Source organism: Mercenaria mercenaria, unplaced genomic scaffold (genome assembly GCF_021730395.1).
Source record: "Mercenaria mercenaria strain notata unplaced genomic scaffold, MADL_Memer_1 contig_2826, whole genome shotgun sequence".
Classification (NCBI taxonomy): Eukaryota; Metazoa; Mollusca; class Bivalvia; order Venerida; family Veneridae; genus Mercenaria; species Mercenaria mercenaria.
In genome coordinates this window covers 41205-68306 of record NW_026460909.1, presented here as the reverse complement: position 1 = coordinate 68306, position 27102 = coordinate 41205, and the positions used below count along the sequence as shown (strand labels likewise).

Genomic DNA, 27102 nt, shown 5'->3' with positions numbered 1-27102 from the left:
TTCCAAGTGACTGGCCCAGGCATACAGAAGTGTATGAAGTGAACGTGTGTTATTCGATAAAACTTACACTGCATAGGAGTTATGGTCCTTTAATATCATATAGAATGCCGAGTTGGTACTGATAATAAACCTTGTCTGACAAACTTATCTTACAGTTTTCAAGGGAACTAGCACAAATTATCAGATAAATATCACTATGAAATGAACCTGTGTATATTTTCAGGACGTACATGTAAAGCGCGGAAGCGGAAACTTTCCGTTTGGGAAATCAATTTATGCTTTTTCTCTACTTCCGGAACGGGCAACTTGTTATTAAATGTAGTAACTTTCCGTTCGAGAAACAAAATCATGTCAAAAATAAGTGTTGAAAAATCTTGTAACAGTATTTTGTCATGTTTAGCAATCCTCAAGCAGGGCAATGTTAAAAAGTGTTTTAGTATAAGTACTATATGAAAGACAAGCAATTTAATATAAATCTATTAAATTAGCTTCCCGATCGGGAAATTTTAAAATTGAGTAATTTAAATGTTAAATAGATTTTTATTAGAGTATTCAAGAACAATTTGAACGGCAGAATGTACTTAATTATACTGTGCATCTTTTTGAGTGAAATAAGTCAAAAACAGGGTGATTTTACTTCCCGAACGGAAAGCAAGTAACTATATTTATTATCAAATTTCCCGTTCAGGAGCTAGGGAAAAACTCATTGGTTCGCTTCCCGAACAGGAAGTTTCGCCTACTTCAGTTTCACCTTCTACAGTGTATGAGTTATGGTCCTTTGAAATTTAACAAAATCCAGTATTGGTCTTTATAGAAAACTCCTGTAACTGGGCCCTAGCACAAACACAGACCAGACAGAACTGCATTGCTATTAACTGAACTTATATGTACACGTACTGTTAGGGTATACGTGTACTATCATATTCCAATGTCATGTTGTTTAAAATCGCGCCTAGTTGTTTTTATGCAATAAAATGCATCACTAAAAGCTTTATATGACCTTGCACAGAAACAAAAATTAATTTTCTGATAGGATATGGGGTAATAATTCTGACACTATGCAATTCAGTTAAATAAAAATTCTGATAAGACATTAAAACGAAATCTGAACGACAGAAGTTAAGATGAAGTATACTCTTATGCATCGAGCCTTTAGACGGAAATTACGCTCCCACTTCCCTAATAAACCCAGTTTCTTTACCACATTGCTTATATGCCTGTAGTATCATAAACCGCAGTGTATATTGTAATAATGTATACGCCAGTATAAACGTATACTCCTTATTTTATTTTCACAAGAACAAACAAACAAAAAAAGAAAAGAAAAACAGTATTGTTTTCCGATTTTCAATATAATGTATGGTTAACTATTGTATAACCAAGTATATATATTGGCAGGCTATACCTGCATTACCATATAAACCAGTATTAACTTTGCCTGTCACCTTATAAACGCATATCCCCGCTTCGCTTATTTGCTAAAAAAAGCATAAAAAAGGGAACATTGTCTCACAAAATGTAAAAGAGAAAGGTATAACATGTATGGAACATGTACTTTTTAGCTCACCTGAGCAATGCTCAGGTGAGTTTTTCTGATCGCTCGATGTCCGGCGTCCGTCGTCTGTCTGTCGTCTGTCGTCTGTCGTCCGTCAACATTTAGCTTGTGTATGCGATAGAGGCTGTATTTTTCAACTGATCTTCATGAAGTTTAGTCAGAATGATTACCTTGATGAAATCTAGGCCGAGTTTGAAAATGGGTCATCTGGGGTCAAAAACTAGGTCACTAGGTCAAATCAAAGAAAAACCTTGTGTATGCGATAGAGGCTGTATTTTTGTCGGAATTATTACTTTGATGAAATCTAGGTCGAGTTCGAAAATGGGTCATCTAGGGTCAAAAACTAGGTCACTAGGTCAGATCAAAGAAAAACCTTGTGTATGCGATATAAGCTGTATTTTTCAATTGAGGTTCATGAATTTTGATCAGAATGATCACCTTGATGAAATCTAGGCCAAGTTTGAAAATGGGTCATCTGGGGTCAAAAACTAGGTCACTAGGTCAAATCAAAGAAAAACCTTGTGTATGCGATAGAGGCTGTATTTTTCAATTGATCTTCATGAAATTTTGTCAGAATGATTACTTGATGAAATCTAGGCTGAGTTCGAAAATTGGTCATCTGAGGTCAAAAACTAGGTCACTAGGTCAAATCAAAGAAAAACCTTGTGTATGCAATAGATGCTGCATTTTTCAATTGATCTTCATGAAATTTGGTCAGAATGATTGCCTTGATGAAATCGAGGCCAGTTACGAATATGGATCATCTGGGGTCAAAAACTAGGACACAACATCAAATCAAAGAAAAATCTTGTGTATGTAATAGGGGCTGCATTTTACACCGGATCTTCATGAAATTTGATCAGAATGTTTGTCTGGATGAAATCTAGGTTGAGTTTGAATATGGGTCATCTAGGTTTAAAAACTAGGTCACACGGTCAAATTAAAGAAAAATCTTGTGTACGCAATAGGGGCTGCATTTTACACTGGATATACATACAATTTAGTCAGAATGATTGCCTTAATGAAATCTAGGTCAAGTTAGAATATGGGTCATCTTTTGTTAAAAACTAGGTCACTAGGTCAAATAAAAAACCCTTGTGTATTCGATAGAGACTGTATTTTTCAATTGATCTTCATGAAATTTGGTCAGAATGATAGCCTTGATGAAATTAAGATCAATTTTGAATACGGGTCATCTGGGATCAAAAACTAGGTCGCTAGGACAAATCAAAGAAAAAGGTTTTGTATGCGATAGAGGCTGTATTTTTCAATTGAGGTTCATGAAATTTAGTCAGAATGATTGCCTTGATCAAATCTAGGCCAAATTTGAATGTAAGTTACCTTGGCTTAAAAACTAGGTCATTATGTTAAATTGAAGAAAATACTTGTTTACACTTCAAGAGACTACATTTTTGGTCCAATCTTAATGAAAATTGGTCAGAATATTTGTTTCCATGAAATCACTATGTCAAACATGTTAACACTGTTATGGTGTGTTTAGGTGAGCGACCTAGGGCCATCTTGGCCCTCTTGTTTTAATTTAATATAGAAAATACCGAGAATGCAGTATTTCCCTGACACCAAAATTTGATTTTAACGACAAAACAGCCAATAAATACCTGTAAAAACAAGGAAGAACATCCTACAGGGAAAGCCAAGTTTCAAAAACGCAGTCTCCCAAAGGCGCACACAAACAGCACTCGCACGTCGCATACCCAAGCACAAAATAACCACACAAGGATAAAACGAACAAATACAGGAACACAGTGGTGCACTGCCATGAAACGGTCAGTGGCAAAACCACCACAGGGGAGTTTAAACCGATTTATGGTGCACCTAACCTCACTCTTACCCCCACCATGTCCCAAAGTCACAAGACAGTGTAAATAAAAGTTATCCCCGCCAGGAAAAACCCTAACATACGTAAAGGCAACAGAAGGCATGTAATGTAAAACACAAAAATGCTCTTGTATATATTATAAAAATGCAATCCTTAAGAACCTAAAACGCATGTACTCATTGCCTTTGCAGCAGACAGAGCAACAAGGGAAACACCCTTAAGGGCCCGACGAAACAGGCCAGAAGACGGAAATCATAATAGCTCAGTCCTAGTGGGATTTAAGAACTACTACTCATAGAGACATACACCTGTTCCGTCAGTCACAATCAAAGAGGAAAGCGTAGCGTCCAACAGTAAAAGGGCTGAACACCAAACATCCGGTGTTCTCAAAACAGTTGTGTCATAACCTCTCTTTATAAAACGTTTAATGACTTTACTAACTACAATTGGAAAATTGCCATGACAAAAATTCTTACGAAGTTTGTAAACCACATCCCAATAAAAAGCGGGTTTTGATATACCATCTCGCAGAAGTGTCTTTAAATTACTATTGTATTTCAAAATGAAATCTGAATTACGATAGAAAAATTTGGAAAAAGTATTTACGTAATTTATAATAACGGTTATCCTGTTGAAGAAGCTTATTTGTAATATATAAGTTACGTTCATTGAAATCCTCAACATGACTACATGCTCATGCAAACGGAATCAACTGAGAAATATATACCCCATAAGATGTAGCCTGGGGTTCATCCCTATTCAAATGGGGGAAATTTACAATACTGAAAGTAAAATCATCCCTCTCGCCATATATTTTGGTATTTATAAAATTGTCGTAAATAGTGAGATGTAAATCTAGAAATGAATCAGTATTATCCGAGTTGTTAGTTTGATTTAACTGCAGCTCCCTGGGATATATATTTTTTACTAACTGATCAAATAACGGATTAATCTTATTAAGTATATCATCCAGATAGCGTGATGTATTATTAAATGCAGTGACACAATCTTAAGTGCAAACAATAATTCGATGCCGAGGAACATAATCTTTGAAAGTCTTAACTAGAGATAAATATATCTTAAACCATTTAGATCACATTATAAACAATTTCCTTACGATAACTTGGGAATGCTTTGGCCTTGGATCACGAAACTGTTGAGGTCAGTAGGTTAAATGTCAAGGTCTTATTAACCCATTACAGTAGAACATTTCTTTGCTAAAAAGCTAGAGAATGTTTTGGTCTAAGAACACAATTGACACGGAAGTCGCCTATTGACACATAATTATTGATTTTATGTGAGTATGTCAAACGTCCAGTGTGCGGTGACTAAATAATTTTTGTTCCTTGTGCAGTTACTGAATGCATCAAAGGGGGCATAAACTAGAATTTAGAAAGGTACCAGTGATATTGGTATCCAGCTACATAAAAATGGTACCAGAGAAGGAAACAGAAATGCAGGTTTCCTTTTTACAACAGAGGACGCTTCAGTCTAGACTATTTTCGTCTAATCCAGATAAAAATCTTAACCCCACACGGAAAGCATTTTTTTGTCAAAGGGGTACTTCCTGATAGTTGTCCCGAAGAGGGGGTAGGTGTGTGGTGGGTCTATCCGTGGGGAGTTCTAGAAAAAGTTTGTCCAAGGGGGTCCTTTTGGGCAAATATTCCTTTCAAAGTTTGTCCAGGGATGATTGTCCAAGGAGGCCTTTAAACGGGGATTTAAAGGAAAATGCCCTCTATAGATTGTCCAACGGATGCCTGTTCAGGGGAGTCTTTTGAGACGGAGGTTTTCGGGAAGATTGACTCCCACAGGTTGTCAGACGACTTGTCCAGGGGGATGTTGTTATAGAAAAAATGCCTTCCATAGGTTGTCCAATGAGGTATTTCGTGTCTCCCAGGAAAATGCCTTCATGAGAGGATACAGGATTGTTGAGATGACTGGTCTAGGGCGATGTTTTTCATGACAAAATGCCTTTGACAGGTTGTCCAGGGGGTTTATTGTTACAAATTACTTTTTTCTAGGAGGTGTTTCCTATTTACGCTTGTTCAAGGGTGCTGGGGTTGTTTTAGGGGTGTATACTATAGAGGTATTAAGGGTTGATTTGTTTGTTTGTTTTGGGTTTAACGCCGTTTTTCAACAGTATTTCAGTCATGTAACGGCGGGCAGTTAACCTAACCAGTGTTCCTGGGTTCTGTACCAGTACAAACCTGTTCTCCGCAAGTAACTGCCAACTTCCCCACATGAAGTATCAGAGGTGGAGGACTAATGATTTCAGACACAGTGTCGTTTATCAAATAGTCACGGAGAACATACGCCCCGCCCGAGGATCGAACTCGCGACCCCGCGATCCGTAGACCAACGCTCTTACCTACTGAGCTAAGCGGGCGGGCTTATTAAGGGTTGAAGTGCCTTCGATGGGTGGGGGTACGGATATTTCCTCGTATCGTCGTAAAGTCCTGTCATATGCTACGTTTCAAATTTCAAATTGCAATATGAATATTGTAAACTTCATCTCTTAATTTTAAAAAAGATAACGCTTTTTTTTTAGTTTTTTTTTATAAAACTGATTGAAATACATCATATTCAATGTATACAGAAATAAAGAAATTTGAACAATGAACTGCATCAAAAATAGTATCAACGACTTGCCACGATGATATAAATAATAAAAAATGGTGTAAAGGGTTAAACATTTACTTAATTACGTATTCCATAAAAATGAATTAGATCTTTGTAGATCACGGAATTGAAAAACATTTTACAAGTCAGAATTTTAATGTCCAAATTGTATAATATATACAAGAGTGATTTTTATAAGAACAAATTGGAAACGGGGTCATATAATTAAGACGTTGGGACATATATTAGTTAATGGCGGACATTCCCTGTATAATTAACATAGATGTTATAAGTTTGATTTTCAATACAAACAAATTAGAAAGTAGGACTTGAAAATAAGAAAATGGGACAAAGAATATTGACGGACATTCCTTTCCATACTGGATATATTCGGGGAGCAGACCAGTTTAGTGATAGTTGTTGGAATTTACTTTGTTTATTTCTCGATTTCTCGATAGATATTTCCTAGCCTCCCCCCACCCCCACACACACTCACACACATTATACGCTCCACAAAACCTCTCTTCTAAAATGTATACTTGTTAAACTTTATCTTTGACGACTAGCTCCTTTGCCTGCATACATTTTTCACTACATATTCATGTGTCTGTATATGATTAAAGACTGAATCAGGATTGTTTATATTCTTAGAAAGTTCAGTTTAATACATTGCTTTTATCGGTATTCAGATTTCCAGAAATTAGAGAAGTGTTTTGGAAAGAATAGATTGGAAGGAGCCTCACTAACGCTATACCCTGTTCCAATATCTAACTGCATAATAGTGGCTAATCTAGCATCGGAAGTAACGAAAGACACTGTTGTGTACTACTTTGAAAATACTCGAAAAAGTGGTGGTGGACAAGTTGAGGAGGTAGTGATGTATGAAGATCACACATGCCTCGTATACTTTACAGATTTTAAATGTGAGTATTTGCTTTCCACTTTAAATCCAAGATATGTGAAATGTCTAGGATTTTATAAAGGTGCAAAAGCTAAGGCAAAAATGGAAATACATGTGCAGGGGTTTAATTCAGATCAGCTCAAAGCTGTCTTCAGAAACAAGCTAAAGTGAATAATATTTCATACTAAGCAAGACACATCCTTATATTTGTCTGATCTTACAGAATGATACTCACATGTCGAGGGAAAATACGTAACATGAGCTGTACATGATTACATCATTTTTTTTTCAGTAATTGATACAGTTTTAGAAAGGAAACACAATTTATGTGGAAAACACCTTATTGTGAAACGTTACCAGGATTGCCTTGGCAGACCAGAAGGAGAAAAAGCTGAAAAAATGTTACGTATACCAGAAGACTTGGTGCTTAAGGATGTTGACCCTCAAAAAATAAAATTCTTGAAACATTCAAATGTGAATCGTTCAGTTTTAGAAACAAAGCTAGACACTGCTTACACAAAGATATGTTGGCCTCATGGAACTGGACATGTTGTATTGGCATGTACATTAACAGGAAAAGTGAAGAACTGTTTCAAACTGAGTAAGCAATGGAAGGAGACAGCAGAGCACAACTTTCGAGAATGTTTGAAGAACATTATTGTTAACAAAGTGCCAGTGCTGCAGGATATTTGGTCTGAAGTAATGGAAGAACTAAAAGCTGTCACAATAGATAATCCGGAAGCTGTTGCTATATTTGTAGATAACAATGAGGGCACTATAATAGTTGTAGGGAACAAACGTATTACTGAAAGTTTTTCAAAGAAGATTGATGACATCACAAAAAATGTCATGGCAGAAGCAGAAAAGGAACGTGAAAAAATTAAAGAAGTTTTCACGGCATTGAAATTGATTGAAACAAGAATGCTTTTAGCTGACAAATTTCCCACAGAAATGGAGAAACTCTTCCCTGACCTAAAGGTGAACATAAACCAAAACAAAAATGAGATCGTTTTTGAAGGGCCATTAGGGCAGGTACGTGATGCAAAGTTGAGGATGTATGAAATGAAAAACAGATTTGCAACTGCTAGTATTGACAAAATATCTGATCTAGCAGCCGGATTGTTTCTTTTGAAACAAACGAAAGATCATATAGTGAAAAATTAAAAGCTAGTCATCTCGCAGCAGTGTGGGATGTCATAGACGGAGGTTTGGTTGTATACAGCACATCTGATGAACAAATTCAAGATTGTTTGAGTGTAATACGTGGGTCAGTCATTGAAAACACTATTGGTCTGAAAAAAGCTTCCAAAACAGTGGTGAACTCAGAAAGTTGGCAAACTAAAGTTGACGAATTAAATGCCAACCATACAGGAAAAAACTACATAAAAGTACAAGAGGATGCTAGTAAAGTTCATATTTGTGCTACTGATGATATATCAAATGAAATAGTAGATAGTGTGAAAGCATTCCTTCTTATGAACACTGTGACTGAAGTAAAAGTTCCATGTAACAGTAATGTCCATCGTCTGATTGAAATGCATCATAAAATCGAACTTCAAAATATTGCAAAATGTTTACAGCGCAGTCATGTACAGATAGGGTCAATATCAGGATATGGCGGATTTGAAGTCCACGGACCAGAAGATGGTATCCAAGAAGTAAGATCAAATCTGTTGGCATTAATAAAAAGAATCCAACAGCGTGAACATACCTTGAGCAAACCGGGATTAGCCCAACTCATGAAAACCGCGAAAGGAAAAGATAACCTCAATACAATAGAATGCACACTGCCATGTGTGGTGTCGGTGAAAGGGGATGATTATGCTGAGGAAATTTGTGATGATCCCTATGATTTAATTCCAGCAGATAGTGGAGTGAATGAAAATATTGGAATTAAAGGACTAAGAATCATAGGTTATTGTAAGGCAAGCGATTGTAGAAATATATACACAGCAGAGGGGGATATGACAGAACTGACTGTTGATATGATTGTAAACTCAGTTGATGACAAACTTAGTTTAACTGGAGGACTTGGTAAAACTCTCGTACAAAAAGGTATAGTGTTTACTTTTAACTTACTCACCCCATTATATCTCATTAAATCTGTGAGATGTTGCACACCTATGAAGAAGATTAGTACTTGAAGTAACATTTTGATAGGGTAAATCTTGGTTTTCCAAACTTCGCAATTTGTGTCGTTATACAGAAAAGTGATAAAAAATATCTTTTTATGGAACTTAATGTTACATCGTCACTAAAGGTCATAGTACATTATAACGACATTCCAACTTTTAATTCTAGACAAAAATCTCATATGCCCTAATGCGCAAATGCTGGCGTCGGGATAAAACATTGATTTTATTTGTAATTCAGCTTGATAGCATTTTGACATGAATGACTCTTTACCGTAAGTAAAGTTTCGCACCCGAAGCGACGAGGGGCACGTGACTCAAAACAACGACCTTGGTGACTAGGTCGCGAAGCGCAACCCTTGATATCTATTAGTTTTCCTTAACCACTGAAGAATTTTCATCGGCAATGTAGCGTAAGCAGTTTAACTTAAAGAACAAACTTCAAGTAGGCAGTACTAAATGGCCGGTTTGTGAGCCGCGAACTAGTTAAATAAATGGGTACCGACTTCTATCCGCCTGGCACCTGGCATAGTGGTTGGACTTGGGAGGTAATATGTACGTAAAATAAAGGTGTCTCATAAGCCAAATTGGCTGGTCCTTTCAATAGGGGTGACACTATAATAAACAAGACCTTTTCTACCTTTACCTTTTATTATACGCCCGAAGGGACGTATTATGTTATGACGCTGGTGTCCGTCTGTCCGTCTGTCCGTCCGTCTGTCCGTCTGTCCGTTAGCAATTTCGTGTCCGCTCTGTAACTCTTGAACCCCTTGAAGGATTTCAAGGAAACTTTACACAAATGTTCACCACACCGAGACGATGTGCAGACCGCATGTTTTGGATGTCTCACTTCAAGGTCAAGGTCACACTTAGGAGTCAAAGGTCATATCAGTTTGTTTCGTGTCCGCTCTGTAACTCTTGAACCCCTTGAAGGATTTCAAAGAAACTTGACACAAATGTTCACCACACCAAGACGACGTGCAGAGCGCATGTTCCGGATGACTTGCTTCAAGGTCAAGGTCACACTTAGGGGTCAAAAGTCATATCAGTTTGTTTCGTGTCCGCTCTGTAACTCTTGAACTGCTGGAAGGATTTCAAAGATACTTGGCAGAAATGTTCACCACATTGTAACGATGTGCAGAGCGCATGTTCCGGGTGACTCGCTTCAAGGTCAAGGTCACACTTAAGGGTCAAAGGTCATATATGACTTTGCTTTGTGTATATTGCTCTGCATTGCAGTGGTCTTGTTTTTATTTGGCAGATCTCTTTTTTGTACTTACAATAATTTTTTTTTTCGAATTACTTCCCTTTTATGTTACTATAAATAGCTTATTTTGAAACTTTTTTATTATTGGCCGTAGGGAAAAACCGAGACCACTTTTCTGTGGTACAATATGGATGGTACCTCCAATTTTAAGGTGTATTTTTACATACCTATACCTGATAAGGATTTTTTTGTAGACTTTGATTTTTTTTTTGTGGACTTAGATTTGTTTTTTGAAGTTTTCCTTTTGTTGTTCCAGTCCTTTGGGGCTACAACAGTCAAGTTCTTAAAATTTTGCTCAAATCCTATGATGTAAGCCTTCGGGCGTATATTGCCCCGCATGGCGGCGCTCTTGTTTAGATATATGTAGTTAATTGCATCAAAGCACACGTTCTAAAAAAATCAAAACTTCATTTTCTTTAAAAAAAAGAAGAGTTATTTAAGCTAAAATACGGTCCCGTGTAAAATATTTAGAAAAAATGGAGACAACTCCGCAAAGACTTTATTGTAGGCTTTGGTGAATTTTGACCTAATGCCTCATTCAAACCATGCACTTTTTTACCTATATGCATTAGAAAACATGCTGAATTACTACAACAGTCAGCAGTTTTAAAAAAAAGCTATGATGAAATCAGTTGTGCCATGGAGAAAGTGTGACATTTCTTGTGGTGAAATCTGCAAACAGACGATTCTTTCTAAAACAACGCAGAATTTCACAATGTAAAATATGTTGAAAACCTTTTGCTGTAAAGGGAACAGTCTGTGCTACCATTAAAATATGCGACAAAGTATGGGAAAATATCAAGAGGTATGAGAAAACCAAAGAAATCAATTTCAGGACTGTTTGATGCATGACTGTGTTATCCATTTTACAGAGATAGCTTATTTTTCAATCGCAGTCATATAACATAGACAGGGTAAGGATTGACGAACGCCGTTCACTCAATAATTTTACTCTATAAACAAACTGATTTCCTTTTACGAGTATAAAGAGGGTTTTGGCCAAATCTCTCTGGATGGTGTGTGTGTGTGGGGGGGGGGGGGGGGATGAGTATTACACGAAGGACGGAGGTCTCCTGGTAACCTGTTACCGAGTTCCTGGAAAACGTTACAGAGTTCTTCTGATATCTGTATGACAAAACAATGAATCGGTCGGCAAAATGGTAATTATCAATCTTTAAAAAGAGAGAATGGGATGGGAATACGAAGTTCAGGTGACAACTCTGAAGGTGTCACAGAGTTCTTATGATAACTTTTGTTACTGTCAGTGTGTTTCGTGAGCTATGTTAAGATACTTGTTAGCTAATTGCACTATTTACAAAGGGTGTTAATCATGTTCTATTGTAAGATATTTTCCCAAGGTACACAAGGTTATATAATGTATGATATGAGTATTTTGTAAAGTTTAAAACTATGTGCAGTATAATGACATATATATAGTAAAATACGAAAATAGGTAACAAATGCAGTAAATTGTATTGTTCGTTCTATCAATGGATGTCCCATTGTTCATTGTTCGTGAACAACAGTTTACTGGATTCCGTTTGGATTGATCACTGAATTAAAATCAAACCCTTTATCTTTAATTTAGGGTACATTTAAACGCTAAATTTGCAGAAGCTTTTTTTTCAGAAGTGGTGGTTTATTTGCATTACTATGTATGACTGCTGTTGTCATCTCATGCGATTCAATTGCTTGTCTCGTTATGCATATTCATATTATGGCCTTTACGTTGAGTTGATATGTGGTAGGTTGAAAAGGCCAATATGTTAGATGAAGCTTTAGATAATTGTCCTTTTTTCAGGATGCGGCAGTCAGATATAAATACTGACACTGTCTGAAGCAGTTGCTCATTTTGTAAATATCATCCTGAAAGGAAAGTCACGATTACAACATTGAAGCCCTGTGGCAAAATAAACCATGCGTGAGCATGCTATGACAAGAAGGAAATGATTTTAAATTAAAAATGTTATTGTTTGATATTTGTTGATTAGGGATCATAATTTGCGACGCGACAGTAGATTATATTCCATAATCATCAAAAATCATACAATAACTAATTAATACATAAACGGCGACAATAAATTATACTAAACACACCAAAACTATAGTTTCAAATGTACATGACAATATACATATAATTTATCAAGGATAATTGTGTGTATGCGATTTTGTTAATGTTTATCGCATGACCATTTTCATTAAGTTATAGACCCAAAACATTTTACTTTAATCCGAACGCTTTCGCATACTATGTATACAGTTGTCCTCATATCAAAAGATTTTCATAAAGAATGTAATAATGATAATAATGATAACATAATTATAACCTTACAATCATAATTCTTCTAATCCTTCATATAGTAAAATTTTTAAAGTTGACGCTGAAAGAATAGTCACAATGCGATATTATACAGAGGGTGAATTTTAATGTGACTGGCGTAACTTTTCTGCGATAAATGTTAATTGGTATGGTCATAGCATCATACGGAATGCGTATAAGTTTTAATGCACTAAATACTGCTACCAAAAAGGGGTTTGTCATCCTCATACATGCATATTTGTCTTAAAGAATATCATAATGCATATTAATGTGAATTTTAAAATGCTATCTATATCAATCCTTCACCAGAAACGACCTTTGCATTTGCCAAAATGCTATAAGATGAATATAATTATGTGCATGTTGAGTTAGGTTGGAAATATTTTAAAGCAAGAGGAATAGTTAGCTAGATCATCATTATGAGCGTACACAGTCCCGTTAAAAGTAACATCTAGTTCGAATTAAAAATATATCACTAAAACGTTATCATTAGAACTCAAAAACACACATACCATACATCATATAACCACAACACTGTGTCTTGGAAACATATCTTACAACAGAACATGATTAACACCCTTTCAAAATAATAAAATTAGCTAAAAAGTATCTTAACATAGCTCAAGAAACACCCTGGCAGTAACAAAAGTTATCATAAGAACTCTGTGACATCTTCAGAGTTATCACCTGAACTCCGTAACATTTGAAAAATCGGGCATAAAATTGTTAGATAGTGGTTTATGTTTGCAGTTTTGTACCAAAATTAGGCTATTGCGTTTGGTGAGGCTGAAGAACGTGAATTAGTAGATTAATATGTATGAATAAGCAAACGATTTCGATATTTTACTCAGTATGTCTTGATTTCAAAGATGTGGCGCTTAACAGTTTTTTTGACGCATACCACAAAACATTAAGCAACCTTGATCATCGATCATCAAACTTTAGTTTTAGTCCTCATTCGCTCTTTGTAAAGATTGATAATTACCATTTTGCCGACCGATTCCTTGTTTTGTCATACAGATACCAGAATAACTCTGTAAAGTTTTCCAGGAACTCCGTAACAGTTATCAGAAGAAAACATGACAGGTTATCAGAATAACTCAGTCCTTCGTGTAACACTTCCCACCCCGTGATGCAGCCTTTCTTATATAACTCATTTTCGCATACCAGAGGTTTATCATGGTTCACTAGTTGTCCGGTTTATTTTTCCTAATATTGTATGTTTGGTTACTTTACAAGTAAAACGGTTCAGTCAATCAGCGACGTTCTGCTGCAAAGCTAGACCGCGTCGTTTTAAATAGGGGCATTGAACGGATGAATCCACTACTAGTAGTATTCACGAGTGCATGTTCATCAAATAAATGAAAGAAATAGATCTGAGGTTAGTCTCAGGATTTTAACGAACCTCTTGTGGATGAGAATGATATAACATCTTCGGTCAGATCGATTTTCTTGACTGCACAAAGGGGCTGAGCAAATTTTGAAACCCTAAACTAGGTTGGAAGTTTTAAAGGCAGAAAAATTATGTCAACATGGAATAATGCAATTGAAAGTGAAAGTTCTTTTTGGTTTGTTTCAAATGAGTGGGGATTTTATTACACAAGACCATTGTTTTCTGAGATTACTAACATAATGCCATTGTTTAAAATTTCAAGGTGGTAGAGAAATACAGAAGGAATGTTCGTACTACATAAGTTCTGAAGGCAGACTGCAAGACGGGGATGCATTTGTTAGTACTGCAGGAAAGTTAAAGGCAGATTCTATCGTACACGTAAGGGGACCAGTTTGGAGGGGAGGCAAGATGAAGGAAGATGAGATGTTAACAGAAGCTGTTTTGAAGTGTCTCCGGCAAGCTTCTGCAAAAAGTCTTACATCCGTTGCGATACCTGCCATGAGCCGCGGCGCATTCGGGTGAGGAATAGAATGGTTTATATTTGTGTTCCTTTGCCTCGAAAAGCTAAATGAATGTTAAACTGCCTAATCAAGGCAGTTGGACATTTTCATATCATTATTGTTTTGTCCCCCGGCATTTTAAGACATTCAAACAGCTACATCCGTTTTCCTTCTTGTCCTGTCCATAAATGGATTTTAATTTCAACACCGGTACTTCTGCTACCTAGGGCTTTTGACAGATTATCAAATAGGTTATCCCCTCCCCAAACAAAACGGTGTTCTGCGCGCAAGACCAAACGCACGCTGTCTTTTGTACGGCTGCACGTTCTATGACATGATGCGCACTCTTCAAACAAGCAGGCCAATGAAGATGCTTTTATATAAAAATGGCAAGAGTCCATTTGAGCAAAGCATTGACTATATTCTAATACAATTTCGTACCCAACAACAAAGGTAAAACGCTCTTATATGACTGGGCGCTGAAGTTCTTCACTGATAGTGAGCTTGCAAATTAACACAAATATTAGTTTATTAAGACTGCCGCAGTTACCCTTGCCCTGTCGGTTGCTTGCAGCACCTTTACCACTTAATAAAGATGTAGTCAAAGGTATCCCGAGACTAGCAAGAATCGTACCCAAGAAACCGCCATTTTATTTTTGTTTTTGAGTTAGCTTTATTACACCTGTTTCCCTTAATTGCTTTCTTTGATTGGGTGTAAGATATGGTGATATCATATTTCTCTTATCATTAGCTACCGACATCATACCATTTCCAAGTATTTTACTAACGCCAGTACTGGCAATATCGAACAGGGCCCCGACGCCTAACGGTCCTAATATTTTTGGAGCTATTTTTGCAGCTACCGGAAGTACTGTCCGGCCTAACAGACCAGCCAAAGCTCCCAAGAGTCCCCCATTTTGACCTTGACTGGACATTTGTTTTTTTTAAATTGTAATTTCTAATCCCTTTTTATTCCTAATAGACTTTTCAGTTTGATTAATTTGTGTTTTTGTTAAAAGTAAAGGATAGTTTCCACGCAATTGTTCATATTTTAATCTAAAAGTAAGCGGAATTTTATAATTGTAAGCTTTCGCTAAGTTTTTCTTTTGTCCATCTGTTAAATTTACTTTATATTCAAAATAATTTGATGTCATTATATTTATATATATTTTATTTAAACAATAACAAGGTCATTTCTAACAGTATTTATTTCAACTGTTTCTTCATACAATACAATTGCGTAAACACGGATATTAGCTGCTGGCGGAATATTTAATTTAACTGTTAATGTAATATGCTTAGGATCTTCTGCAATTCCTTCCTTTTAAAATTCTAAGTTAAAATGAACAAATCCAAACAATTTTTGAAAATTTGATAAATTTAAGAGACTTCCAGTAGTTTTATTAATTTGTTTATAAGAATAATTAATAACATCATCGTAAATTCTTGATATACTTGTATATTCCGTTTCGGGATAAAAATCACCATTACCAATTTTAAGGCGGCAAGATTCTAACCTACAATTATCATTTGCTGCATTAATTTAAAATGTATCTAATAAATGTGGATTATGTTCTTGTGAATTACTTTTATCAGGTCGTTGTAAATAAACAAACACATGTTCGGGTTTTGTTACACCAGCTGTTATTCTAAAAGTTATATTAGTCTGTTGTGTATCTGTTGACTGTGTTATCATTTCTCGGAGGTATTTCCAGCTTGAATTCGTATATCTTTCAGAAATTAAATTAGGTCCATAATTATTGAAAATTAAACGTGGAACCCACAAAATTAATTAGTTACAATTACCCTACCTGCATCAGCATCAGCAGCATTAACCCTGTAAATTAATTCATCATCATTAATTTTGTTAATTGAAGCGTTATTTGGACTTGACTTGGTGGTAACATGTTTTGTTCCAAACCCTGAAAAAATTAATAATTATTCAACGGAATTTTAGCATTTGTATCCTTACCACCCTGGATTAGTCCCTTTCTAGCAGCAAAACCTTTATTAAATCCGGCTTGGTCATCCCTGCTTTCAGCACTAGCGGTTGTATGTATCTAAATAAATAAATTATTTTGTTCCAGTTGATTCTGCATAACCCTTAGATAGTTCAGCTAATTTTTTTACATTTATTACTTTGTATAGACTATTACAAGCCTCACTCGGGGCGTTGAATTCTTCATGTGAGGAAGCCACCCATCTACCCAGGTGCCCGCTCGTGATGAAATAATGCACGGAGGGGCACCTGGGGTCTTCCTCCACCAATAAAAGCTGAAAAGTCGCCAATTTTTCCATTTTGTTTTACTATTACCTGATCAATTATTGAAGCTGCATTATTAATTAAAGCAATTTGATCTCCATTAGCTAGTTTATTAACTTTAAAACTTACTTAAAAAAAAACATTAAACCAATCAAAATATGAACCTTTTTGCTGTTTAACATTATTTCCCAAGACGGATATTAAGGCTGTATCTAATTGAACAGTAGTTAGTTCATATCTTTCACAATATAGTTTTGTTCTAAACATGTATATTATATATTTTATTTTTTATAAATTAATTCGTTAATTCGTTAATACGTTACGCTGAGCTAAAAATGCCGCAGACATCAGGGGACCAAGTTCCACCCCAGATCCTGACAATAATTTATTTATTCTTATATCAATATCCTCCTGATTATTCGACTTTGATTTTTTGTAATTCCTTAGCAATTAAATTACCAACAGCAGGTGTTTTAGCGCCAGTACGAGCCTGAGCGTTTTTTTTTTTAATTTTTTATTTTTTTTCTGTAATTTTATCAGCAGCTAAATTCCCGACTTCCGTTCCAGTCTTTTTCGTTCCACTTTCAAGCGCAGTTTTTCCTGCGGTTTTCAGAGCTTTTTTTCCAGCATTACCAATTGAAGAGGCAACAGAAGATGAAAACAATTTTGTTAAAGTGACAAAGATACCTGAGCCTTGTATAATTTCTTCTCCCGTTTGAGCATCAACATAAATAAATATTCCTTTATTTTTGTCATAAGCTTTTCTGTACATTATCTATTTATATTTCTTTTAAAATTAGTGTAAAACTTGTTTCAACTTCATTAAAATTGATTATTCTACCAAAAACATCTGTAATATATATTCCTTATAATTTCAGAATATCCTACTCTGTTTGGCTCTTTTGTAAATGGATAAGCTTGTGTTAAATTTGCAGTCCTTAGAGCATAGATGATATCACTAAAATTACCATCAACAAGTGAATTATCAATAAGATCATAATGAATGTAAATTGTATCCACAGAGTTAGTTATATTTGGTGTTGTAGTTCCCCATTCGGTATTTCTCAAAGTTTTTTTCTCAAATCCAAGCAATGTATGAAAATTTAATATTCTTAAATCTAACATAAATTATTATAAATTGAAATTAGGATTTTAAAACTACTTAAATCAAAGTCCAAACTTATTGGGGCAATGTCTGATTTATCAAATTCAAAATCACCATTGCTTATTAGTGTTTCTCTGATATAATTATACATGTCCGTATGACTATAAGAACCATTTGTAAATATGATAACTTTCCAATCTTTACCATTATTATACCGAATTCTTTTATCATCGTATTCATCACTAATATTATGCCAAGAGTAAGTCATAGTGTTAATACTATCCAAACCAACAGCATAAGTTTTATTTTTATCTAAAATTAAAGAACGACTGAATCTGACTGTGAAATCGCTTGGAGTATTTTTATTATCGTTTTTAACTGCTTCAGAACTTAACACTATTTTTTGTTCCATTTATATTCAAGAAAAATATTTGTTATATAACATTTCATGTTGTTCTGGTAACAATTTATTCATTTTAAATAGTTCATCAATTATGCTAATACCTTCATCTTTTAATTCTTAATTACTACTTCCAGTTTCAATATTACCACAAATAAGCTCTTAAGTTATTAACCAGTTCTTCCGGATTGCATGGACAAACATCATAACCTTGACCCCTAATTACTTTTTTAAATTTCATGGATCTTTTATTGATAGGTAATCCTGATTTTTCTGTTGATTCTTTAAATATTTTCCTGGAAAGTATTGAATGTTTTTTATTATTGTTATATCTTTTATCAATTAAATCAATCAAATCATTATCTACCTTAACGTTAATTATTTCTTTTCCAGTTTTTTTACCCTTAGCAATCAATTTGTTTTGCTTATTGCTAACTCTGTTAATGTGGGTAATCCATATTCTGATAATATATCTTGATTGATATTTATATCTAAATTTGTCCCAAATTCTTCTTTTGATTCTTCTAGTTCTTCTAATTTATCTGATTCTTCTGATTCATCAATTGTTTCATAATTGAAACCGAGAGATTCTTTAATTATATCAATTGTTGGAACCGGTTTTTTGGTTATTTTCATCCTTTCTATTCCATAATCTTCTAATTCTTTTAACTTATTATCTCCAGGAGACTGTGTAATTGGTTGTGGTTCTTGGAATAGCCTTGATATGTTTATATGTCTTTTATTTCATCACCGAGTGATTTTAATTGTTTTTCGATTCCAGGTATGCTTTTAATTGTCTTGATAAATTTTTTTCTGACTTTCTATTCCTTCTATAATTGGTTTATAAATTTCACTATACATTTCTGGACCAGTAGCTTTTCTGATTTTTCTTTCATTATTTCATCTCTAAGAGCTCTTACCTTTTGCCAGACTAAGTTTTTTCTTATTCTTATTTCATTAAGTTTCGATTGCATTTATATAATACAGTAAGATAATATAAGATAATGTAAGATATTGTAAGATAATGTAAAATAATGTGATATTGTTATATGATGGAAATTACCTAATTATAATACAAAAACTGATAAATCTAATAACTTTAGGCAATTTTATCCTTTTATGTTAGATTCGTGTTTTAGAATGTTAATATGTGGATCTTCCGGATCAGGAAAAACAAATACATTAATGCATATGCTACGAAAGCCTCTTATATATTATAAGAGATTATACCTTTATGCTAAAAACCTAGAACAATCTAAATATCAGGATTTAATTAACCACTTAAATACAATTGCAAAAATATTAAAATAGATCCAAAAGAAATACTTGAATATTCTAATAATGAAATTGAACCTTGTGAGAATCTTGAATCAGAAAAACAAAAAGTAGTATTATTTGATGATTATATATGTGAAGAAACAAAAAATGTTTCAAAATGAAATAACAAAATACTTTATTTAAGGACGACAAAAAAACTGTTCCGTTATTTATTTAAGTCAGTCTTACTATAAAACACCAAAAGATATTCGATTTAACTGTTCACATTATATTTGGTTTGAAAGTCCAGGTAAAAAGGAAAATAATATGAATTGTAATGAACAAAATATAGATTACAACTCTTTTCCTAATGCAGCAAAACAAAAATATGATTTCTTGTATGTTGACAAACCAAGGAAGTTTTTAAGAAAAAACTTTACGGGAATTATATAATAATTATATAATGAGTTTTAATGATGTAAAACAAATAAGTGAACCCGACAGTATCAGTAAAGTTAAATTTGATATTGTTTTAAGTGATTATGCCACTAGAAAACAATTCAAAAAGCTTAAAAAGGACATGGACTCATATCTTCATAAAGATAAGGGACTTGATAACACAATGAACAGACCATTAGATATGGGAGGTAATGAAATAATTAATTTAGGAAATCCAGATAAACCCGCTGATGCAGTTTCAAGACGGTTTGTATTTTAAAAAATATCAAAGTGTAAAAAAGATTATAATCTTGGAGACATTAAATCTATTAAACAGACACTAGAAGCAGAAGGAAAGAATATTGAAGAATTAACAAAAGACTTTAACAACAATTCATTATTAATAGTTCAATTACAAGGTAAATTTGAAAAAAAAATAAAGGCTATGGTTGATTCTATTAAAGAACTTGAAGAGAAATCTGATTTGACAGATGAAAGAAGTGTTTAGAACCAATTTTGAAAAGTTATACAATCAAGTTCAGGAATTAAAAAATAGTATGATTAAACATGAAGAACTAAAAAACAAGATTATTGAAGCTGGGAAAATGTTACAAAATATGTATCAATTAGAAATCAGAAGAGAAAATTTAAACTAAATACTGAAATGGTAAAACAGAATCAAGATTTGTTAGACACATTTTCAAATAAACTTGCAGAATATAAATCTGAACTTGAAAAGGCAGCTTCACAAAGGGTCGATGACCATGATACAACATTAGACAACCTTAGAAAAGAGTTTAATTCTGACTTAGACAAATTTAAGAAACAACTTCGGGACTTGGTTGGTATTGTCGACACACGTAACAATATAAAGTAAGCGAATTCAATTAAACTTACAGGTCTATTACAAAACGATATAGCGCAGCTTAATGATAAAATTGAAGACAATAAAACTGAACTGGATTTAGGTGAGGTAATTCTTAAACTTAATGAAAATTATAATACTTTTAAAACAGAACTAGAAACAGTTAGACGTGAAGTGTTTCTTTTTGAATATTATAATAGCAGACAACTACATGTAAAGAGTTATACTGGTGAAAAAAGAATATATGATATTGAAGATAAACAGTTACAACAAAAGGTATTAGATGAATTAATTTGTTTGCATTATTTGGATTATGAGCTAATAAGATTACAGATTATAAAAGTTTAATTAAAACAAATCATATTCCCGAGGAGTAGAAGCTAGTGTATTTCAAGTTCAACAAGATGGGGATTACATAATCGAAATAAATATGAGCCGTGCAATGAGAAAACCAACATAGTGGGTTTGCGATTCGCGCAGTCTGGTCAGGATCCATGCTGTTCGGTGTCAAAGCCGAATGCAATTAGAGAAACTGTTAGCGAACAGCATGGATCCTGACCAGTCTGGTCTGGATCCATGCTGGTCGCAAGTTCACTATGTTGGTTTTCCCATGGCACGGCTCAATTATTATCATTGGTAATAATAGAAGTTTTCATTTTTATTTTTTCTGGCGGGGTGATCGCACAAACGGACTTGAGATTATAACACCTGCCGTTAAAAATACAAGATTATGCTGAATTTACTATAGAACCAGGAAGTTATATTAGATTCTATTTAGTTAATTGATTTATTTCCTTTTATTTCCATTACTTTTATATAATGAGAATATTCAATAATATAAAAGAGTCCTGGTTTAGTTCAAAATGGTATTACGGTAACAATTAAACAAAATTGCATTTTAATTATTCTTATAGATGCAATTACATTAGATAAAGGAGATGTTAAATTGGAATTAAAAAAAAACAACAAAGAAAATAAAATTCTTCAAAGATATTATGCAAAAAATAACAGAAAAAAAATGAATCTATTTCTATTAATTATGCTGATCAATTTAAAATGAATGATGTTATTTATATCGATGGTTTAAATGTTAAAATATTCAATTAACAATTTATGGTTCTACAACCGGGCTGTAAGCTAATGTATTAATACCATTATCAAAAATATATCTTTTATCATCATAACGTGATAAAGACGTTTTAATAATAACATAACTAAAAAGACTGTGCTTATAAGAACGAATAACTTTAAAAGTATGGTTAGTTTGGGTTGAATTAAGCAAAGTATCTTTGTAATTTTCATGAACTATTGGTTTCTTTACAACATGTTTTTAATTCCTTTACATTTTTAATGTTAACTTCAATTTCTAATAAATATGAATATATTTTACTTCTTAATCCAACAAATTCAACAATGGGAATTCTGGCAGCCTCATCTTTGAATTTTCCAATCACTTTCTTGTCGTATTCAAAATAAAACTCTGAGTTACTATCATAGTCACTATTATCAAACAGTTCTGAATCTTCATAAAAATCCTCATATGCATCTTCAGTATTTATTTCATAACATAATGAATCAGTGTCAGTGAATAAAAGCTTTGCTGAACTTTTATACTTTTCCTCAATGTAATTATAATGAAAATCATACATTAAATATTTTGATAAATCTAGAATACACATTCCAACATAACAAGGTCTGTTTAATAATTAACTTCCTTTTACTTTATGAATACCAAACCAATTCTTATTAAACATTGTTAACCTAACAAATGAAGGTTTTGCTATATACTTCAGTAAAAAAAATCATCATGTGTTAATTTAATATTAATATTTTTGCATAAATTCTCCATCGTCTTACCGAATAAAGAGTTGTTCATGAGTTTAAAAAGGTCTTTTTCAAAAGAATTCTTTGCTTTAGATGTTTTATTGAGTATTAAAATCAATATATCCTTTTAACCAAGGACTTTCGTCAAAAGTTAAAATTCTATGTATTTTTGTTACTTTTAATCCTAATTGTGCATACAGTTCAAGATTTTTAAAATGGACAACATAGTTTCGTTTTTTCATTAAAGTTGGAACTAATTTCTTAATATTACTTTTTCCGATTTCAAATTCTTTTTAAATATTTTTACTATACTTTGAAAGCTATTGATCTTGAATGAGTATCTTTTCAGGTGCTAAAGGATAATCATTGTGAAGATCATGTAATTCTTTTGGCTATTCAAGATCACATTCAATTATGAAGTTAGTTTTACCTTTTGCAATTAAATTCTTACATTGTTTTAAAGTGACCCATTTAAATTTCCAGAGGGCACAGGTCGGTACATGCCCCAACCGTAGAGGTTATTGGCGTCGAGGTACATAATGTATATAGAGTTAAATTTTGGATTATAGTTTTTCATATATTTATTGTTTGCTTTACTGTAACGATTAGCTATATAACTTATTCCTTCTCTCAGTCCCTTTTCAAGAAAAAGATACATATCAATATCAGTTATTAAATCCAGATTTATTCCAGTCATTTTTAAGATTGCATCCCAAGCTAAACCAGGACTACTAACGTAATGGCAAGGGTCAAGTTTATAATATTCCAAACATAGTTTTCTAAAATTTTCAAAAACAACAGCTAAAAATAATACGCCAGTTTTTAAATATAGATCATGATATTCTCCCATTGTTTTAATTTTAAATTTATTCCAAACAGTTTAAGCATGCTCATATTCGTTGTCAGATATATGCGTTTCGTTTAAAATTGAATAAAAACTCTTTTTAGGAGGTAAGTTTGTTTCTTTGACTGTTTCAAATGAATCCATGTAATCATATGGATAAATACCTTTTGTTTTTAATAAATCAAGCTTACCTTAACTAAATTCTTGAGATGTGTACTTAAATTCTGGAATATTTTTTACTAAGTTATCTAATGATTGAGACATAAATTGAAAACTATCTATAAAAATCAAATCACCTACCATAAATGCCATCTTCTTAAAAGTTTTCATTAAATATTTCCTTACAATATTTCTTTTCCTCAAGCATTTTTTTCAATAAACTATTAAACTGCATTAGGAGCTCTGTACATTTTTGTTGGTTTAGAATATTTATCGTCATAACAACAAACAACTTTATAACCGTAACCACAATCTATATATTTTTGATATGCTTCAATAAATGAAGATTCAGGTGATGGTAAAACAGTAGATACTTTTCTAGTTATTGATTCAAAATCAGTATAAATTACAAAAGATACTGCTAAGCCTTTATGATAATTATTAAAATGTATTTCACTTCCCTCTTTTGGCATTTTTACAGCTTGAATACCATTAATAGCTAAACAATTTGGAATATGTTCATTTAATATTCTTTCTTGAGAAAAACATTGTAAACATGATTTGCAAAAATGTTTTTTATTTGCATGTTTTGTTTTGTTAAACATTAATCTATTAAAGTCTTTTATCCAAACATAATGTGTTATTTTATCATTACTAATTAGCAACATGCCACAGTGTTCTTCATATTGATATTATGATACGTACAATGGATAAACATTATTATCTTCATAACCAAATATATTAAATGAAAATCATTCTGAGTTTCTATTTTAGGTATTTGATTCAATGTTACAGGAAATTTTATTCCTTTATAATTGAGTTTTTCTATACGTTTTTTTTTTTTTTTTGATATTTTGAAACTTTTTGAGGGTCTTTTTTTTATTAGGAAATTTGTAAGCTAAATGACACCATCTAAAACATTCATTATCATCGTTCTTTATATTTATTAATCCTTTCATTGGATGTTTTAATTGTTTTGATAATTCTAAATAACTAGAAGCAGCCAGCGGTGTATATTTATATCTATTTATATAATGGACATCAACTGACTCTATTCTCCAGCCACTTCCTTCTGAAATCCGATTACCAATCCTATTTATTATTTCATCAAAGGCTTGTTTTTTATTTCGTTTGTATTAATAATAATTAAAGCCTTTGATTGAAAATAAGCTGATTTATTTATTGTATCTGTTTTACTAATTTTCGCAAATCCAGCTGGCTTACGGAAGGTCGGTGGTTCTACCCAGGTGCCCGCTCGTGATGACATAATGCACGGAGGGGCACCTTGGGTCTTGCTCCACCATCAAAGCTGGAAAGACGCTATATGACCTATCGTGTGTCGGTGCGACGTTAAATAAAAAAAAAATTCGCAAAAGTTATTTTTAAAACAATATTTATTTTTATACCTTTTAAAGTTTTAAGTTCAAATTTAAGAATATCAAATGAGTCTTCTATAGTTATATAACTGATTTTTGGATCTTGTCTATATGTAACTTTAATTTCAAATTTCTTTATATATTGATTTAAAGACCTCTCAATTTCTCTGACAGCCATCTGTGTATTATATTTAGAAAAAGATCGTTAAGCAAAAAAAACAATAAAAATAAAGTTTAAGAAGACTTTTTTCCGAGTGAGCTTCCATCTCCCGAGGACCTACGTACAAGTCCAAGTTTGTATTTCGTTTTAATTGCTGCTTTTACAACTAAATGTTTTGCAATCTTTTCTCCAAATGTTTTTGATAGAGTGTTATTTAAGTTGGAAAGCATTTGCTTGTCACATATACCTAACAGGAGGTCCCTTATCCAAAGGATTTCCTGGTCCACAATAGTTATATCCTGGAAGTGTTAAACCTTTCCTAGGTAATAAAGGTAACATTGCTATATGAATATCAAATGCACCTCCAGCCAAGCCTCTGGCGAGCTTCGCTGTACCTCCAGTACGTTTCACAAACTGTTTATATATTACCACAGGATGCACACTGAGCTCTTAACATAAGTCTGCCATTTGTTGTTGTAACATATTGAGGATTAATACTATCAGTAAATTTCCTTTCTTTTACACAATATATTTGTTTTTGACTCATTTATGTTATATGTATTTAAAACTTTTTATTTTTTCACTGGGTTCAAAACCTGGATTCAAAACCTGTGAATTTTTTAACTTTGTGTAAGCTTCCAACTCCCAGGGACTAACGTCCATCAAACCAAAGGTTTTTTAATTGGTCAAACCGAAGGTTGTTTTAATTGGTCAGCATTGATCAGTTTTGGTTAAGGGTTAGGGTCAAAATGAGGTCAAAACGCCAAAACCATCATAATACTATACTACTTGTCTGATGAATTTATGTTCATAAGGCAAGTCGAAGAAAATCTTAGGTCTAGCCGAGACTTTATATTTTTATAGACGAGGCTAATACATTTAGATTATTTAAAATTGTAAACATAAAGAAAACATAGATATCCATTTCCTCTACGGTTTGATTAAAGAACAGTCCTTTTCAGTTATCCTTGGTTTTGATTTAAATTTCTCCAACTACGCTATAGATGAGTTATCTTCCGTTTCCTTGAGCGAATCTATTATAAAAGAACTCTTCGCGGTAATTTCTAAATAAATAACATAAGGTTTCACATTCCTACTGAAAACTCGTTTATTAAAATCGTTGCATTACAATATCTTTAGTGCTGTAGTTGTATTCAAAAGCAAAATGGGTCATTGAAATAGAGTAAATAAAAATAGGTCCGGCTCCGTCACATAATTAGTCCCCTTCCGGGGGAACATTAGAGGGAACTATAGGTATGCCCTCCGACCGTTTGTCCGTCCGCAAATCTAAATCCTGCGATAACTCAAAAATCTAGTTAAGTTAGGTTCATAAAACTTGATATGTAAAAAAGAAGGCGATATTTAGATTGTTCACGTACATGATTTATGCCTGATAATCTAAGGTCAAGGTCAGTATTGAAGGTCATGTTTAAATTGTTTCTGCTTCATATCTTTATATGTACTTATTTATTCTATTTCTGTCATTCACATTCAGTTAATGATGAGAAATTGGCAGACAATAACTTGCAGAGAACAGCCTACTGCTGGAAGAGAATCTAGGAACACTTGTTAGGTTAACTGCTCGCCATTACATAATCAAAATACAAAATACTGTTCGAAAACGTCGCTGGAGTTCACAGGTTAAGGGCACATTCTTGACCGGTCCTTAACGCTATCATTCGTCAAGGATTTGAAAATCGTTTGGCACAAATGTTCGCCATGACGAGACGACGTGTCACGTGCCATGTGCAAGATCCAGCCCACTGTCTAAAAGATCAAGGTCACACTTAGTGTTAAAAAACCTATGCAGCCTTTAAAACACAGGCCACTAGCTCAAAGTCAACCTATCAATGGGAGAAAGAAAATGTGTCTGTACCTTTTATG

General features: G+C 33.4%; 1 protein-coding gene across 1 annotated transcript in view; it reads left to right on the top strand.

Annotated features, from left to right (window-relative positions):
- LOC128552468 (protein mono-ADP-ribosyltransferase PARP14-like) overlaps nt 1-27102 on the top strand; it is a gene marked incomplete at its 5' end in the record, with an annotated part of 68967 nt that overhangs the window by 5745 nt on the left and 36120 nt on the right. Inside the window, 4 exons of the mRNA XM_053533507.1 lie at nt 6704-6937; nt 7208-7970; nt 8027-8970; nt 14290-14545. Of these exons, the coding sequence (XP_053389482.1) occupies nt 6704-6937; nt 7208-7970; nt 8027-8970; nt 14290-14545 (2197 nt within the window). The remainder of the gene's footprint in view (nt 1-6703; nt 6938-7207; nt 7971-8026; nt 8971-14289; nt 14546-27102) is intronic.